Source organism: Acomys russatus, chromosome 10, assembly GCF_903995435.1.
Source record: "Acomys russatus chromosome 10, mAcoRus1.1, whole genome shotgun sequence".
NCBI classification, from domain to species: domain Eukaryota; kingdom Metazoa; phylum Chordata; class Mammalia; order Rodentia; family Muridae; genus Acomys; species Acomys russatus.
In genome coordinates, this window is record NC_067146.1 from 62,562,043 (window position 1) to 62,582,602 (window position 20,560).

A 20,560-nucleotide genomic window follows, 5' to 3' on the forward strand; every position below is an offset into this window, starting at 1 on the left:
AGATTCTGACATGGGAAGATCCTGATGGCAATACGGGCTGTGTTCAGCCATTCATTGTCCCTGGCCTGCATGTTAACCTTTGGGGGCGAGATATATTAACCCAGATGGGAGTTTACCTTTTCAGCCCCTCTCCTACTGTGACACAACAAATGCTAGATCAAGGATTCCTCCCTGGTCAGGGCTTGGACAAAAATAGTCAGACCACTCCCAAACTAGATCGAACAGGATTGGGTTACCGTACTTCTTTTTTATAAGGGCCGTTGCTCCCCCTGCACTCCAGGCTGAGAAGATTACTTGGAGAAATGACTCCCCTGTCTGGATCGACCAATGGCCCCTCCCCACCAAAAAACTCACCGCGGCAATGCAGTTAGTGCAGGAACAGCTGTCCACAGGCCATACTGAGCCCTCTCCGTCTCCTTGGAACACCCCCATTTTTGTCATCCAGAAAAAAGGGGGTAAATGGTATCTACTACAAGACCTTAGAGAAATAAATAAAACTATGGTTCCCATGGGAGCCCTTCAGCCAGGACTCCCCTCCCCTGTCGCCATTCCCAAGGGATTTTCGAAAATTGTTATTGATCTTAAGGACTGCTTCTTTTGCATCCCTTTACACCCAGAAGATTGCAAACACTTTGCCTTTAGCCTACCCATTGTTACTTGTATAGGACCCTCCCCTTGCTTCCAGTGGAAGGTTCTCCCCCAAGGTATGGCTAATAGCCCTACTCTTTGCCAAAAGTATGTGGCCCAGGCCATAGATCCCTTTCGCTTTGAACATCCTGATCTCTACCTTATCCACTACATGGATGATATCCTTTTGGCGGGAGCGAATGGTGAAGAGCTCCTGCGAGTTGCGTCCTCCCCAGTAGCCAGACTCCAAGAGTTTGGGCTCCATATTGCGCCAGAAAAGGTTCAGCTTCAGCCCCCTTATTTGTTTTTAGGATACGAATTACATTCTCATAAGATTCTCACTCAAAAGATGGAACTTAGAAGAGATTCATTACACACCCTAAACGATTTCCAAAAGCTCCTGGGGGACATTAACTGGTTGCGCCCCTATTTAAAACTCACCACTGGAGATCTTAAGCCCCTTTTTTCTATTCTTCAGGGCGATCCTGACCCCTCTTCCCCTCGACAACTGACCCCTGAGGCTATAAAATCCTTACAGGTTGTTGAGGCTGCTATTTCAAATCAGACCATTTCATATTACCCCCCCTCTTCCCCTCTCTGGCTGCTGATCCTCCCCACCACTTTTTCGCCCACAGGTTTGCTATGGCAAAATAAACCGTTATACTGGTTACATTTACCCGCTACCCCTTCAAAAGTCCTTTCCCCATATCCCCTCCTAGTGGCCAAAATACTCAGGTTGGGAAGAGAGAGTTCCCTTAAAATATTTGGAAAAACCCAGACATAGTCAGCCAACCCTATATCCCCGCCCAAATCCAATGGCTACTACAAACATCCGATGACTGGGCCGTCAATTGCTTTTCCTTCCAGGGAAAGATTGATAACCATCTCCCCTCTGACAAACTTATCCAATTTCTCAGTAAACAAGCCCTGATTTTTCCTAACCATACCAAGAGTACCCCTATCCCACAAGCCTCCTTAGTTTTTACTGATGGCTCCTCCTCCGGTGTGGCTGCCTATGTTATTGATGGACAAACTACCAGGTTTCAGACTAATCTCTCTTCTGCTCAACTAGTGGAACTGACTGCGGTCTTCCAAGTGTTCCAAACCCTACAAGACCGCCCCTTTAATTTATATACAGACCGCGCTTATGTCGCTTGCTCCATTCCTTTGTTAGAAACTGTGCCCTTTATTCGGCCAGATACTAATGCTTCCCCTCTCTTTGCTAAAATCCAACAAAGTATCCAACAAAGAACATGCCCCTTCTTCGTTGGACATATTCGTGCCCATACCGGTCTGCCTGGACCTTTGGCCAGGGGCAATCATTTGGCCGATCTAGCCACCAGAAACAGCTTCTTAATTCTGTTATCCCAAGAACGGCACCCCCTTCAATTGGCCCAACAGGCTCATCAACTACACCACCTAAATGCTCAAACCCTGAGATAAATGTTCTCCATTACCAGGGAACAGGCCCAACAGATTGTACGTCAGTGTCAACACTGCATTACCTTCCTCCCTGAGCCACATCTGGGAGTTAACCCTCGGGGACTCACCCCAGGAGAGTTGTGGCAAATGGACGTTACCCATTTTGCCCCTTTTGGAAAACTAAAATACATCCATGTGTCTATAGAGACCTTTAGTGGATTCCTTTACGCCACCCTTCAGTCCGGGGAGGCTACAAAGAATGTAATCAGCCATGTTCTTTCCTGCCTCACAGTTATGCCCCGGCCCTCCACCATTAAGACAAACAATGGGCCTGGCTATACTAGCTCCTCCTTTAAAAACTTTTGCGCCCAATTACAAATTAAACATGTTACTGGAATTCCCTACAATCCCCAAGGACAAGGCATAGTAGAAAGAGCTCATCAAACCTTAAAAAATATGATTTTAAAACTCAAAAATTCTGGGAGGATATTATACCCCATCAATAATAATCATAAAAATTTATTAAATCATGCCTTATTTGTCCTTAATTTTTTAACCCTTGATAGACAGGGAAAGTCGGCTGCTGATAGATTCTGGCATCCTTCAACTGCCGATACTTATGCTCAAGTACTATGGAAAGATCCATTGACTCATCAATGGCATGGACCAGATCCTGTGCTCATTTGGGGCAATGGACATGCCTGTGTCTATGACCAGACTCAACAAAATGCTCGATGGCTTCCTGAAAGGCTAATCAAACTGGCTAACCCAACGACCTCCCCAGGGAAAATCCCTGAGAAAGATCAATAAATGTGTTTTCTCCTAGAATGTCCCTGCACATCTTCTTCCTCGTCCTCCTGAGTCCGGTGGTGAGTACTCCCCTCTCCCACCCCCACCATAATCCCTATGTGATATTCAATTACACATGGGTCATTGTAAACCTGGCTGGCGACATCGTTAATTCCAGTAGCCACCTGGGAGCTCAGCCCCATTGGCCGGTCCTCCAAGTAGACCTCTGTGCACTGGTACTCGGGGCTAACCCTGACTGGGGTACTGAGAACATTTTTTGGCCCATGCACGAGTCTAAGGCTCCCGAACAGCCCATAAGAGGAAAAAACTATGTCAGATGCCGCAATGGTTTAGAACAAATACTGCTTCATAAGGCTTTAAGAAGACAAGGGTACTGGGGACTAAATGGAGGCCTATATATTTGCCCTGGCACTTCTCATCGTCCCCGGACCAATAATTACAAGTGCGGAGGCTCTAATGATTTCTTTTGTGCCTCCTGGGGATGTGAGACATCGGGAACCACTTATTGGAAGCCATCCTCCCCCTGGGATTATATCTCTGTCACTAGTTCTTGGATACACCCTGAAGTTAATAATTACTATACGCCTGATGACTTAAAAAACCTTTGCAATAGCGCTCATTCCGCCACCCTCAGTTGGTGCAATCCCCTATCCATCTCCTTCACTGCCCCAGGTAAACGGCAAATTTGGACTGACAGAGGCTTTGAGTTGGGCCTACACCTTTATAAAGTAGGTTATGACAGGGGATTAACCTTTAAAATCAGGCTCTTAAAAGAAGTCCCCAATAAAAATGCTGCATCTGCAGGCCCCAATAATATACTTCATAAGCCTGCAGCAGTAGCCCCAAAGCCTCCTGCTCCTGAGCTACAGCCAACCCCTCATCCTTCTGCCACCCCCCACTCTTCTTTCCCTACCCTGTTCCAACCCACCATCCCTGTTGGTCCCCCTAATACTGCAGAACTCATTATTGATCTCGCTAATGCCTCTATCCAGACCCTTAAAAGTGCTAACTCCTCCACTTACCCAGAATGTTGGATATGTTTCTCCCCCACCCCCCCTTACTTTGAGGGCATCGCGCTCTTTTCCACCCCCTCCTTTACCAATGAGACACCTCCCGCTCTTTCCACGTCCGAACCTGACAACTCCATTACAGTTCAATCTATTTCTGGTTTTGGTACTTGCCTTCTGGGCCCAAATATGCTCTCCCCCAGAGACCTATTGGAAATTTGCAATCAGACTCTTGTATTAAATACCACCTTCCAATTCGCCTTGGCCCCTAATGGTACTTATTTTGCCTGATCTTCAGGCCTGGCCTCTTTTCTCTTTACCCCTTTATTTATCCACAAACGTGATTGGTGTGTGACGGTCCTCTTATTCCCTCACTTCTCTGTCCACAACCCTGAAGATTTCCTGAACTTTATAGATAAGGGTGTCTCCATCCACCCCCGATCTAAGAGAGAGCCCATTACGACCCTCACCGTAGCCACTATTTTGGGCCTTGGTGCAGTGGGGGCAGATACAGGAATTGCCTCCCTGGTGACCTACAAACAAGGTTTTGCTGAACTCCAGACAATTATTGATAGAGATATTTCTAATATGAGAGATGGGATTCAGGAGGTAAAGGACTCCCTTGATTCCCTTGCAGAGGTAGTTCTTCAAAACCGCAGAGGCCTTGACCTCCTTTTCCTCAAGGAGGGGGGGGCTCTGTGCTGCTCTTAAAGAGGAATGTTGCTTCTATGTCAGTAAAACAGGCTTAGCACAAAAAAGCCTTGACAAAGTTTCCAAGGCCCTGGAGGAACGTCAGCGAGCCAGAGAGAAACAAGAATCCTGGTATCAAAATTGGTTTTCCTCCTCCCCCTGGCTCTCTACCCTCTTGCCCAGCCTCCTGGGCCCCTTTGTGGGGATCCTCCTCCTCCTTTCTTTTGGGCCTTGGGCCTTCCATCGTTTAACCACCTTTGTTAAAAGCCAGGTTGACTCTGCTACCAAGAATATACAGGTCCATTACCACCGCCTCTCCTCAGAAGATCTTAAAAATAATGCCTCCGAAACAGAGACTGCAAGGGTCCAACAGCCTTCACAGCAGCCCTATGGACAATCCCTACATTTCCAGGCATTATGCGATGCCAAATGGAGGGCTCGACTCTGCCCCAGGCATTTCTGGTAACCTCATCAAACCCCTTCCCATCATCCTCAGTTCTTACCGCACAGCCTTTTTGCCTTAGAGGTCAGATCATTCCCCCAGGCCTGGCAGGCTGCCTGTAAGTCCTACATAACTAACTTGCAGTGAGTCTCTCTCTCTTCTCTCTGCATGGCCTTTGCACTCGACTGGCCCTGGTTGCCATTTCACGTCGTAAGGCACCCTATATCTGCGTGCACCCAGTGGCCATTGCACCCCGCAGGGAAGCTTGCCCATTGCACGCGGGATGGCACTGAGTGGCACCTCTAAGATGGTCCTCGATCGGTTGGCTCTGAGACATGCTCCAGCCCGATCAGACCATTTCCTTTTCCCAAGCTCACTGCCCATATAGCACCCTATAGAGAGCTACGAAGTACTGAGCCCACATGCGGCACCAGTTTTTGCCTTCCGCCACCCTGACGGCGAGCGCTCTCGGGAATGTGTGAGACCTTCCTTGGCATGTGGTGTACTGGGCCCTTATTAAATAGGGAAGGGGGAGATGTTGGGAGCCGAGAGACCCTGGCTGAGCTGAGAGACCCTGGTTGCGTTGAACTCCAGCTGACCCTTTCCAGCCAGCCTATACAGAAAGAACTTATCAAACATTTTGCCTGGCAACGGACAAACCGCAAACAGCGTGCTTGGCCCCAAGAGAGGGAACTTGGCCCTGAGAAAAAGAACACTCAGTGTACCGTGGCTTTGTAGCCTTTCTCAGAAGTCACGGTACATGAACATCTGACGTGCTGTGGTCTCTGGGAGAGGACCGCGGGGCCACCTGTCTCCTCCCCCCGCCCCACACATTGTCCCAGGGGTTCCTACCCCGGAAGATTCTGTACTTTCCCACTGCTCTCCCTCCTTCCTCCGCCCTTCCTGAAGCACACTTTAAAAATCATACACCTGCTTTCAGTAAAGGACTCTTGATAAGACATACTTTCTTGAGTTGTGCCTTCTCTCTCGCCCATTCTTCCTTCACAGGCCGTGACCCCCTTCGAGACCCCGAATAACTGAACCCGCGGGTCGGGGACAATAAAGCATATGTATAATATCTTAATATCTTACATGTACCAAAAAGGGCAGATCTTGTTAACAAATCAAGTTTAAAAAAAAAACAAAAACAAAAAATAAATCTAGATTGTAATTGCCTGATACAGAACTTTCTTATTTTAAATTTTCTTCTCACTATACACACTTAACGAGCAAAACAATTCAGAAGTATCTGTTTTGAGAAGGTTTATACATGAAAAATTAAAATAAGACAGAATCCTATTTATGGAAATATAAGGAAACATAACTACAAAACACAATGTAAAAGGCATGATTTTTAAACTATACTTTCCTCTGGGTATAGAATAAATAAAAAATACATATTGTATTTAATATGTAAGTAAATATTTAGGTATAATGATTTTATTAATCAATTAACACTGTGCCACACAAACTACAGCACTCACACATACTCAATGCCTATTGTTCAGTCTTTGAAAATATTTATTATCCATAGTGTGTTTGTACCATGAAATGCAAATGACTATTTTTATAGTTTTCATGCATTTTAAAGAACTAACTTTAACACTCCAATTAGTATTTTATACATGTTTTGTGTAATGGAGTAAGACTTGCAAAGCAACAGTATTATAGCTAAATGAAAAGTGATGTTGACAGAAATACACTCTAGAGAAAACACATGAAAAATTCTGAAACTACTTATTGAAATTGAAAGTATTGATTTGCAAACATGCTGTTATATATTCGGTAATGGAAGAAAGAAAAAATGAGAGAAGGAAAGTTGAGAGAGAGATGGGAGGGAAATCAAGGTCATAATGTAAACAGTGGGCTGTAATTAAAGGGCTATTCTGAAGTTATACCTTTGAGGAATGTGATTTGTTTTATTTGCACTGACAGTCAATGCTTCATGGCTTTTGAGGAAATCAAAAGTGTCTTTGGCTATCGATTGTCTCCAGTAATTAACCTTAGATTTTGTTGTTTCTCTCTTCAAGTTGTCTTTAATTGAATTCCTCTTCAAAATTAACTGACTATACAAGTGGATAAAAAATAGTTTATGATGGGGATGCTTCACAAAAGAGGAGGAAACCTTGCCATTCTTGTCTATATATAAAGTTTGCACATGTAAGACATCTAAAGGAATAGAAGAGAATAAACTCTAGAATACTTTAGGAGGAACGGAAATGTTTTTGTATGTTGGAATCTAGAATAATGCTTAAAGACATAAAGTCAATAAGGGCACATACAAGGTTTATGTGTAAATAAATACACTTGTGATTTTATTTAACACCATAATTTACACTGAACATTAGGTCATTCATAAATTATGTTACATAAAGACCCAAATAACTTAATAAATTTTATGGCATTTTTCTATATATTACCATTGATAATTGTATGTATTTCATTATTCCTTTTCAAAGGGTAGACGCTCATTAAGATCTAGTCTTAGCTCCTGAGCCCTGTGAACCTTGTATTGAGCAACACTGAATGATCCTTGCAATAAACTATACCACTCACGAGTGCCTTCTAGCTACTGTGCAATGCCTCTTAGATACTACGATAAGGTGGGTTATCATAGAAAGGCAATTCAACATGACCCACAGAAGTTTAGTTCAAGGTAAGGCCTCCTTCTATACCAAATACATTCAATAAACTTCCATCACTGTTATATCAATAGCTAAGTTTGTTTATCTGTTTTTTAAAGCATATAATTTGCTTCTGTTTTTCTATTATGTTCTGTGGTTTGATAAAGGCTTCACTCATTTGTTCCATTTGAAGATATTCAGGGTCACCTCCTGGTGTTACTGTGATGTTAAGTGGTTACAGATGATTCAGTTCATTATTGGGAACTATCCCACTAGCATGAGGTAACTAAGGCTTCATTTCCAATCTATCAAATACATACAGAGTGTGACACAAAAAGCACAAAGTTTATCACAAAAAACCCAAATGATATAGGTAAGGAGGATGATCAAACAATATTTACTGCCAAGTGGAATATTACATTTTAGGATATTTGTATGTAGAGATAATCTTTAAATAAAAGTATATTTTTTAATAAAAAAATACAGTAAGTAAAAGTAAACATATGTCCACTGAACCTTCATCAATATTCCAAGGCAATTGTTTATAAATGCAAATATATACAGTGCGCTTAGAGTGAAACAATTTCTGAATTACATGTCCTGAAAGATAGTTAACAAAAGGAATCATAGAAAATTTGACTTCACTCAATATTTAACATGGCAAAGTATCAGTGATGAGTTATTCATGGTCAAATAATTATTAAATTTAGCTTGACATATATACTGATTTAAATAAACCTCCAGTGCATGTAGGATTCCACAGGGCCTTGAAAAGAAGAAAACAAAAAGAAATGAATGGCAAATAACAAAATGAAATGAAATTTTAAATGAAGATATTAAATTATTAAAATTTAAATACAAATACAGATCAACATAAAACTATTCTATTTGTAATATTATGCCAAAATTTGTCATTAGCATTTACAAAGAAAATTTATTTTAGTAATGTAGAATGAAAGAATGAACAGTTAACATCAAATTGTATTTTTATTTTTATTGAACAAGCATAAAAAATAAAGAAGCACAAAATCGAGTTTTCCTCATCTCCTTATGCCTTCCTCAACTGAAAATCAGCCAGAAAATTAGGTATTAGGTAAATAGCACAGAGTTCTCCTGATTTTTGTTTACCACAGTTATTATTGGAGCCCCACATATAAAGCTTCAGGATGATTTCCTTAGTCTGCAGGTATTATTACTCTAATCTTTTAGTCTGCCTTAATGCTGAAAGCTGACATGATAGGAAATTAAAGCATTTCAAAAACATTTTACCCATTTTAAAACAAGAACATTCATTTGGTGTGATGTCCAAGAAGGAGCAACTCCAAGTCCCGAAAAAAAATGTTGTTGAAGATGTGTGCCAGACCACTGGATCGATTATACAAGACTGTGTTACAGACCAATATATAGACTATATGTACATATGTGCCACATGTCAGTTTATAAAATATAACAACATATCAGATCTAATGGTATGTTAGCTCAATCAGCATTGGAATATTCAGAAGAAATTCCACACAAAGAGAAACCCTCTTGATCTGAGTGCATACCAAGGAGCCCTATAAGAAAAAATGTTCAGTACACAAGGCAGAGAAGAGCAAGAGATGGTAGAGCAGCTTCTACAAAGCAGTTCTGAATTAAAAACAATAGGAACTATTATAAAATCACATGATTAGGAAGTGGAAAATCTTACCAGTCATGAGGTTTGAGGAATTCTGATTTTACTCTGCAAAGTGTACTGATACATGCAGTGTGTGTGTGTGTGTGTGTGTGTGTGTGTGTGTGTGTGTGTGTGTGGTGTAGTGTTTGTGTGTATGAGTGTAGTGTAGTGTGTGTGTGTGTGTGTGCAGTGTGCATATATTTTTAATAGCATTTTATGGGAGACTCGTCTGTGTTACAGAATACTACTCATTTCTTGGACATGTAGGCTGATTGTATACAGAATATGAGGATGAAAGCCTTGAATGCTTTGAAGTTATCACTCTGAGGCTATTGGTGAAATATAGAGTGGTTATTTCCCTTTGTCTTTACAAGAAAGCTCCCCAAAAATATATAACCAGAGAAATGGTTAAAATCCTACATTTAAAAATACACTTCTTAAGGCGTATATGTTACCATCTGATGATCACTTAAGGCTTTGATAGCTATCTATTTGATAATTGAGCAGTCTGTTATAAAATAGACTATACTAATATATATTTGTGTTATTTTCAATCATTATCTGTGACAAGAAATGCTGATAAGGGCATATCTTAGGAACATGTTGCTTGGTATATATGGAAATTTATATATTGGAAGATTTTATAGGTAACTTTGCATGTGATACCATTTGATGGTCACCTAAAGTCATGTATGACAAGTGCTTTTTTATCTCTTTTCTTTTACGTAATAACATATTTACAGGTACACTCAAAGGAAGTGTCCTTGATGTCATCTCTCATCATCTGTAGCTCTATTTTGCTTCTCTTCTCATGTTTGTGTTCTATTATCTCCATCTGGAGTTCTAGATAAATAAGCCAGCATAAAATGATGTACTACATGATAGACTCAGAAGTTTCATACATAGTCTAAAGACATCTTTATATGAGACTATTGATATTTCCTCTTCTGGCTGGCTTGGATAACCATCTAATTGATAATGGACCAGGCTATTATCAAATAGACTCTATGAATAGGTATTTGTGTTATTTTCTGTCATCTGTGCCAAGAAATGCTGATGAGAGCATATCTTAGGAGCATGTTGCTTGGTATATATGTAAATATATCTGTTGGCAGATTTTATAGGTAAACTTTGATGTGCTTTGGATTATACTAATTTATAATAGCCTAAATAATTTAATAACCAGATGGTGTGCATGTGACAAGGGTACATTTTAAAGATACATAAAAGCGACTAAAATTTCATAGATTAACTTATATTCGGTCACTTAAATTAAGAAAATCATATTTTCTACTGTAAAACAGTAATTATTATATTTAAAATGGCAAAATTTAAGATCCTGTGGTGTATTTATATAATACAGAGATATTACTTTGTTTATGTGAAATAAAAGGTGGCAAAAAGAACTCCACATACTCTCACATCGACTGATATCTGCATACTTTGTAGTTTACATAAATTCATATTAGTTTCACATTTCATTAATCACAATTGTGAGTGATATTATTGATGTGTCCACAAAAGAAGAAGAATTAAATCTTTCACACCCAGTGACTCCTTGTAAAATCGCTGTTAAGTATAGTCTCTTAGGCCTGGGGTGTTGGCTCAAGCCTACTTATGAGGCAGAAGTATTGCTGTGAGTGCTAGGCCATCTTACACTATAGAGTAAGCACCAGCCAAACCACGCTAGATAGACTCTGTCTCAAGACAGCAGGGAAAGTGTTTTTAGCTGCATTTTTGCAGCCTAGTTCCAAGAACCAAAGCATTGGAAAGCAGGATGTTTTGACCTCCAGATTAGTCTTTCCTTGAGCTTAGAAAATGAACAGCTCATCCCGTTGCAGATTTTATCTTAAAAGTGAAGAAAATGATAAATGTTTTATACTATTTTCTCTTTCAGAAAATAATTCTACATTGGACTATAACATCAATTTGATGGATTAAGTCCAAATCTATAAATACATTTATAAACATAAAATTCATAAAATAATGATAAATCTGAAATAATTCTGATATTTATAGAACTGACTTTTTAAGTATTCTGAACTGCAAATTACACTCTTTGGTATAAATTTTCTATATACTAATTCAGCTTCATAAATTTACAATTGTAATTACCATCTTAATATGGCATCACTAAAGAGTATAATTTCCTTGCATTCTTACTTTACAGTGCATAAGGTTAATGATATATGTGGCTTGCGTTTAAGAAACTTTCTAATGGAATATTCTAAAATTTCCTGCTCCTGTGCCAGTTCTGCATAAATACATTTATGAAACTTTCCCTTAGTTCTCTGTAACTACATTGTAACATCACTTTACATCTTTATTTTTAAATACTTTCAATATATCAGTTCCAATGTCTTTGTTCCCTAATAAATCCATTTCAGTATTTTCCACTGGCAAAGTTAGATAACCTCGACAACCTTCAAATCTCAGAGTGTGAAGCGAGTTCTAACAGTATCGTCCTCCAAGTAATGAAGCCAGTACTTACAGACTGTTTATATTGCACAAGTATTGCCTGTGACTTGGAGAAGCCCCTTATACACAGCAGGATGTGCAGTTACTGGGCCCTTTCTATAATAACTTGAGTACTAGAAGATGGTTCTAATGAGGCTCCTGGAACCATCTCTCAGAGACATTAAGGGACAAATATGCTTACATCAAATCTTCCAGAGAGAAGGGAGGTTGAGAAAGTAGAGGAAGAAGGACTAGACAAATACATATGCAGTTCTCAGGAACTATGGCCGTGCTAAGCTTTGCTCTCATTTCTTATGGAAAGTAGAAATGACGGGGATTGCTAAATCATTATTCCTTCAGGTGGATACCCAGTGAAGGCCTGAGTCTGTCGTTCTGTAGGGCGGATAGAAAATGTTAGGCCTGTGTCATTGCTCCCAGATAACCGAACACAGGAAGCCTGGGTCCTCTTACCTCATGTAGGCTTTGTTTCTCCAGTGTCAGTTTCTCAACATAATCTGTTTCCAAAGTTAATAACATAAAAGTCCTTTATTCATACTAGGTAGTCTCTATGTAAACCTGACTATTCATATCCAGGACTGTGGCAAGGATAACACAATTCTCTCACTGACTGAGACTTTCAAGGGTCTTCAGAGAGGACATTATAATGGGATGTCTATCAAAGATACTTTCCTTTCTGCTTCCAAGGCACACACCTTACCTCACCTAGTTCAGTGCGCCCCAGTGTAACTCTTCTGCTGCCACCGACACTCATAGCCTCACAGACAAACATTAGGTCTTTCCCATGGGCCTCTCCCTTTGCACAATACTCTTAGAATATTCTGACGCATTCTATCATTTCTTCATTTGTTATCCTTAATTTAATGTTCAATATAAAGCAAGTTCACACGCAATAGGAGACTACCTGGGGCCTTTTAATGAAATGTTCAGGAAAATAGTGATATTTGTTGAATATGAATTCAACAAATTTTCAACGCTCTGTTATAAGCCTATCAGTATTCAACAAGCTTAGTAAATACAGGACCACATGAGAAGGAACCTGTTTTCCTGTTAGCATTTTTAACCAATGTTCTTATTCAGCATATAATATAATATGAAAAATAATTGTCCTAGAGCAATCAAAACCCTATAGCTTGATATATATATGGTTTAATGTGCAGGTGTAAACAGAAATGTCTGCGTTGAGTGTGTATTAACAAATGGAGGATTTGGTAACACCAGAACATATGCATACACAATCAGACGTTCTGACTATGAAAGATGACAGCAGCAACGTAGTCTGGCCAGGTAGACATAGTACAGTAGAGGCTGCTAGGAACCAATTCGAATGCTGAATTGAAGGCTATTCAACTGAGATAATTATTAGCATGGAAAAAAAACCTTCCCATTCCAGAACACTGCTAATCAACAACTGCAGTGAAGGCCGAACTTCCACATTTCTGTCCCAAATGAGACAGGGTAAACTCTTCTCAAATATTTACTGGATCTCTGTACACTAACTGCCAGGAGAACCTTCAAAATGAGATCTAATAATGCCTGTAGAAGTTTCAAAATACACAGAAAAATGTACTGAGAAATTCTCTCAATGTCTTCATGAATAATACATTTTGTTATTATTTTTCTAGCCTATAAGAAGAAACTTCATCTATACAGCAAAGGTGAAAAACACAGGCTATTACTAAATTGAACCATATACACACATATGTATATATGTATTTATGTGTTTATATATACATTTATTAATGTATAAAAACACACATATATGTGTATATATGTGTTTATGTATATAGATATGTGTATGTATATATACATAAATACATATATACTGCACTGGGTTAAAAATATGAGTGAATTTACCATTTGACCCATTTTAAATAGTCAAATGAAAACCAATATTAGCTAGACTGATCATACTGATTAAATATTTGATGGAATATTTTGTGATTTCACATTTTTAAAAATGATCAAAATCTTAAATTCAATTCTAACAAACACATTCTGTAAAAATTTAAAACATATACAAATGAAAGCAGTAAATCTCTTTACTCAAAAATTCTAATGCTAAAAGATAAATTATGTGATCATTCTGAGTGAAATTAATGTATTATGCGCAATGAAAATTTACACTTGGTGTCAATCATATTTATAAAAATAACATTTTAGAAAACATAGTAAGGAAGTAAACTATTTCTCAGGGTTAATGAAACCCTGAATTCTCTCACTAATATTTAAGACTGTCTCCTATGAATTTAGCTACTTACTACCAAATATTTTAATCAAAATATTTACAGGCAGTATATGTGCTATGGGGAGGCCTTTATTTACATGGCTGATGCAACCAGAAACATCTCAATCTGTTGATGTAGTCTTAGAGCAAACATTGTTGCTTCTCAACTCTACCCATCCATCTTGCCTACAGTTTCACTAGCACAGGTGACAACTCAGAGTTTACTGGTTTTCAAGAATTCTGATGAAGTTGCTTCATGGAAAAGTTTATTTTAAAACCCTTTAGATTTGTTTATAACGGTCTTCTATTAACATATTTCATCTTATGTTCATATGGATGCCTTTCTGATGTAGGATGTGTAGCAAAAGCCATGTCCTGAACGGTAACGGTGACTTGACCTTCTGTAGTCTGACATTAACCCTTCTGACACAGGATCGCAAATGATCCATAATGAGCAACTGGTGTTAGATATTGACGGCTCAAAAGAAGCTGGTGGATGTTATTCAAGTTTCTACAAATGTTTCCTCTCTTTCTTGAGAAGCTATAGCAAAATTATGAATAGATACAATATATGTGTGTGTGTTTTCTAAAATTATAATATAAAAATGTATAATATGTCATAAATAAAATATTATAAAACAGTGATGCACTATTTCACATGGTGAACATGAAAATATTGAATTATTTACAATTAAGAATTGCAGTTATGCCAGGTGGTGGTGGCGCATGCCTATAATCCCAGCACTTGGGAGGCAGAGACAGGTGTATCCCTGTGAGTTCAAGGTCAGCCTGGTGTACAAAGCAAGTCCAGGACAGCTAAGGCTACACAGAGAAACACTGTCTCGAAAAACAAACAAACAACAACAAAAATTACAGTTGATAGATGAGACTTCCTGCTCCTGGTGAAATGTAGATGAGTCATAAGCATCCTAGTTATTATACAATTCATCATTCTAAAAAAAATCTTACTAACTTTTAATTTATTTACAGTTTTTTCTCCATGTTTTCATATAGGAAGTACTTTACAGTTTTTGCATGCACTTAAGTGTAGTTACTTCCTTAAGTTTCTGTAGTCATTCATTTTCTGATTCTGAGGATTGTGTTATATAATACATGGATAGGAAATGCTTAGTATATCTAAATAAACATGGTATTCTCATATGTAACAGATCCCCAATCTTTAATGAGCATTTGAACATGATATTCTTTAGAAATTAATACCAAGGAAGTATTCCACCTTGGTCTCAGGTAAAGGGCTGATCTGGTTTTCCTTACATGAAGACAACTTAAGAATGATGAGGACTTTAAGAGAAATACCATGTTCCTGATTCCTTTTTAAATGTTAAATTTACATGTTTAGAAAGCCCCGTACATGATGCATGCTGGGAAAATGAAAACAAATGAGCCACAGAGAAGAAAGTTCAAAAGAGGCAGCAAGTAGCTGAGGTTCTCACCAGCATTCATGATGTGTTCTAAAACCTTTGTGGAACTTCGGTTCCACCAAAGTCTTGTTTTTCTTTCTTTCTTTCTCTTTCTTTCTTTCTTTCTTTCTTTCTTTCTTTCTTTATTTCTTTCTTTCTTTCTTTCTGTGGAGTCACTGAGCCCATTAGAATGCAGGTTCTCAAAGACTATTTCTCAAATCAAGCCCAATTGCACAAGAGTTTTCCTTGTCTTTGTATTAAGAACACCTTGCACTTCCTAACAATCCAGACACCTCACAGATCCCATGATAACGAATAGTTTCACCTTCCTGAAATTCAGATAACTATAGAAGAGCTGAGTTTATCTAAAGTAGCTGGATTCTAAGCTAATGTGTAGTGTGAATGTGCTATCATGTCTATTGCAATACAGTCTGATGAAGTTTATGCTTTTATAGTTTTTTGAAAGTTCTCTGACTTCCGGACTTAGAAATACACAGATAATTATGTAAAATATAAGATGAGGTTACACCTTAAAAACTGATACACAATTTAAAATTGCTATATTGAGGGCAAAAGCAAAAGTCCTTTGAAAGAGATAAACAATGGATTACTTGTGATCGGCTATATCAAAATTAATAACCCATTTTCTCTCAAAAATAGAGATTAGCAGCATGAACATAACATATAAGACTGGCCTAGGAAATTGCTATAATAATATTAGTATCTGTAGAATATTTAGACCTCTAGAAGAAAACATTACAATAAATACAGCAAATTCCTGGGAAAGCATAGCTTTTAGGACTTTTAAATTCAAACTACATTTTGAGAACAATTTGTGCTACAAACTGGTTTATTATATAGTAAAATATTAAAAATATTGTTGTGGTTTGCATTGCAACATAAGAGTGCCATCTACTTTTTGTTATCAGATATCATGAAATTTGAATATATGTTATTATTGTAGTGAAATCTTCACAAAATACAAAGCTGCATGCATCTAGTTTCTTATCAAAAGAGTAATGATAGGTTACTTATCATTTCTAAGTATAAGAAATAGTTCTCCCAACAGATAACAATGAAGAAGAAAATTCCTTTGCTTTTTAGCGTAAGGAATTTTACAGCTATGAACTTCATCAAAACACAAGTTTTAGAGCTATGTTTTAAAAATATTGCTATTTAGATAAGCTTTACAAAATCATACAAGATTTCTGGAGGAATATTGGGTTACAACACATTTTACAAGCCTATCAGCAAGTATTTTACATTAAGAAAAAATACTAACTTTTAATTAAATTAGTTGCATCACCTACACTGAAGCCTAAGAGGTAAAATATTATTGTAAAGTTGGGATTTTTTCCCACATGCTTGTATGTGAAAATAACGCTTGGCCTTAGGTTATTGCAAACATAGTAACTTTATTAAATTCCTAATAAGTAAATTAACATTTTCTTATAAATATTATTCTAGTATTCTTCTAAATGTTTCTATGTGTCTTAAAATTTGCTAGCTCAGAAATTCATGTTAGAGATGTTGGTTTAAAAAGGTAGGACTTTGTTGTGACACTTGGTGCGTGGAATTATTTTCTTTTAGTTCTATAGGGTGTTGGGGATTGTTTCAGAACATGTGAGGAATAGAGCACAACCCAATCCAATTCAGTCAGTGAAGAACATCACAGTGGAGGGAAATAAGCTGCAGAAGTCTGAAGACCAATGAAGAAATTAAAAATGGTTTCATATAGCTACTTACATCACAGCCTAGAAGTTCGGTCTGCGTGGATTTATCTACTCGTGAAGCAAAGGCCTTCTGTAAATGTTGCACTTTTTCCTGTAAGTGAAAAAAAAAATCACAGTGATGATGAGACATGTGCTTCTGTGCTCATAGTTGCTGCTTCCCAAAACTTAACTAATTGCTAATTCATGAACCACTAAGGGTGTGTGTGTGAACACTCAACTATGATGGTGTTTTTTTTTTTTTTTTTTTTTTTGAGTTAGTATAAACATTTATAGCTTAGTTTCCAAGTCACAACATCCTACTAGGTCATCTTTTCTTCTAGGCTAAGAGTGACTGTTTTATTTTTTGGGTGTGGAAGGTCCCCCACCCCATAGTCTCAGGCATTTGAAAGCAGTTGACCAAGTGTGTCTTATAACTCGGCAAGGCTGGCACATTTATAGATTTGAGTGTAGAAGATCCTGACACCTCGGCTAAGAACAGAGAGAAGAATTATTTTGAAGCCAACTTAGAGGGGAAGCAAGTGTGACATGGAACTTTTCTTGGGCAATAATATTTGTAAGTAACTGAAGTCAAAGAGATGACTGCAATGAGTGGTCTAAAAAGCTACAGGTTCAAAATTGCTTAAGGACAGTCATGAAAGAACAGCAGTAGAGAGTGAAGCCAGTGATGCCAGGTCAGGCCAGAAAGTATAGACGTGCCAAAGAATGGCAACAGAGTGGCAAGGCCAGAGCAGATAAGACAGGACACTGTAGACTTGATTCCAACTTGGCTTCCTTAAAATACTACTCTACAATAAAAGGCCAGAAACATATTAGACATAAATCCCGACACAGTGATGTTAACCTGTCTGTGATGTCATACAGTGCATAAAAATAAGTCAGAACAAAGCAAGACAGAGGAGAGGGGCATCTGGGATGCGCAAAGGCAAAGTTCTTAGCCACCTTGCTTTATGCCGGTCCCCCAATCCCCTCAGGGTAAGCAATAGAATTTTTCTAGCCCCTGTGAGGAATAGTGGAAGGTTAAGTTGATTCATTTTCTCACAAACTAATATACAAATGAATCTAATGAATCTTTAAATATGATTATACAACTGACTTCAGCTTTTTCTTTCCAAGCAGTTAGCAATTTGATATTTCTGACTTAAAATACACAGGTTGGTTTTTTTTATTTAAAATCAATAAGTAATATATGTAGATAAGTTATATAAATAATGCAGATTTTGTAGAGAGAGTCAAAATGAAATGAAAAGGATGTTTCATGGTTTATATTTGCCAATATTTTGGTTACTATATGTATACTGATTTGGCATACTGTTGCTCATTGCTATTTAGTACAATTATATTTTTCTTGTCCAAACCTCTGAGTGATTAAATTGTAGATTAGAGGTAGTGGCACGTGCCTTTAATTTCGGCACTGTGAAGGCAGAGGCAGGTGAATCACTTTGAGTTCCAGGCCAGCCAGGCCTACAAAGCGAGTCCAGGCCAGCCAAGGCTACACAGAGAAACCCTGTCTATAAAAATGAAAACAAACAAACAAACAAACAAGCATACAAACAAACACTCAACATTTATTCAGTAATAATGAATAAATAAATGGATATATGACAAAGAGACATAGCTTTTGAACTTAAGGAGAATATTTAACTTATATTTACATTTTCTTTCTTACTTTAATCTTTGCTACTGTAATTATCACTACTTACATCCAATGCAAATAAAGAAGTATAGGATAGATGTCAGGCATTGTAGGAAGTAATATATAATGCTCATTTTAGGGATATTATTGTCACTTAAGCACAAGAAATATACATGAGGTTGGAGATCACTCAAGACAGTAAGTAGAACTGAAAAGTCAAACTTTCCTCTGTGTCCAAGTTTAGGGTTCTTGTACGTAAAATCCAACCCAGAGAAGCTATAAAGAAATGTTTTTATCTTTATGTCTTATATGCAAAAAATGTACCAAATACATAATTTCTGTAGTCACTCTACAAGCATAATTGCAGGGTGGTAATAAGTTATTCTTGAATTTCACCTGTTTATATTAGTATATTTATTTTCCGTAAAAGCTGCAATTCCATATATATGATCAGTAATGCATTTTACAGTAGAAGGCAGGAGTAAAGACTAAGCTTAATATTAAATTGTAACACAAATTAGAGGGGAGAACAATGTGGATAAACAAACACATAAAAGCCAAATTTTGAGAAGGTATGAAAGAGTCATACCCAGGGCACAGTTCTCTCTCTCTCTCTCTCTCTCTCTCTCTCTCTCTCTCTCTCTCTCTCTCTGTCTCACTCTGTCTCTCTCTCTATCTCTCTCTCTCTGTCAAAATGGACATTAATAGACTCTTTCTACATAACACATGCTATCCATATAATAATGCTAATTTCACATGACAGCATCATCCACACACTCCTAGTCTTGGTTAGATTTCCAGCCCTTACATGGAAATTTACAATCATCTATAATTCCAATACTAGGAATCCAAATCCTCTTCTGACTACTGCAGTGATCAGGAATGCGTGAGACACATAGACATACATATAGGCAAAACACTCATATGCGCAAAATAAATAAATCCAAAAACCCACAACTGTTAAAAAAAATTTAGTCTCTCTGTATACCAATAACAGACACCCCAGGAAAGGTATAATGGAACACACCTGCTCTACAAAATAACAAGAAGACAGGAAAACTAGAAGAATTGAACTAACCTAGCAATGGAAACACTAAAACAGAGAGAGTGGAGAATACTCTATTAGAAGGAAAGTCCTCCTGTACTTATAGGTTCTTATGGGTTAGTAGAATTCATAGCGTAAAAATGAACATCCTACCAAAGACACAATTAACAGACTCAGTGTACACATGCCAATCAAAATAACCACAACATTTTTCACAGAAGCAGTAAAAAAAGGCCTAAGGTTCATAACACACATACTCACGCATGCACATACACACTCCAGATATCCAAAGAAATCCTAAGCAAAAATAATAATGCCAGAGGAATTACTATAACAGATTTCAAGGTGAACCTGAAAGCTATAGTAATAATAAATGTTAACAACAACAACAATAATAATAATAGCATGGTACTGGCATAATAGAATGTAGAAAAGTAGATCAATGGAACAGAATACCAAAACAAGAGTATACTTAATTACAGCCATCTGAATATGGAAAAGATGCCCCCCCAAAAAAATACAGTAGAGAAAAGACAGCTTCTTCAATGAATGGTGTAAGGAAAACTGGATGCCCACATCAACCCATAAGCATGGTAGGTCTTTACATTTTCTACTGTTATTCTCAATCCTTGTCTTCCAAGATTTATATTTTTATGGTGACCTTCTTGGGTAGTTTTGTTCTCTAGGTGTTGTTTTTGTTTGTTTGATTCATTATTTTTGAGGCTATTGTGAGCAGGAGTATTTCTA

The 20,560-nt window shown here is 37.9% G+C and overlaps 1 protein-coding gene across 3 annotated transcripts in view; it reads right to left on the reverse strand.

The window, feature by feature from the left end:
• Positions 1–20,560, reverse strand: part of Ccser1 (coiled-coil serine rich protein 1) — a 1,084,048-nt gene that overhangs the window by 464,775 nt on the left and 598,713 nt on the right. For 2 of the 3 annotated variants that reach the window (XM_051152255.1, XM_051152256.1), the window contains exon 9: positions 17,149–17,226. In XM_051152255.1, the coding sequence (XP_051008212.1) occupies positions 17,149–17,226 (78 nt within the window). Of the gene's footprint in view, positions 1–7,682; positions 8,389–17,148; positions 17,227–20,560 lie in introns of those variants that run through there. The other variant, XM_051152257.1, reaches the window with a different exon arrangement.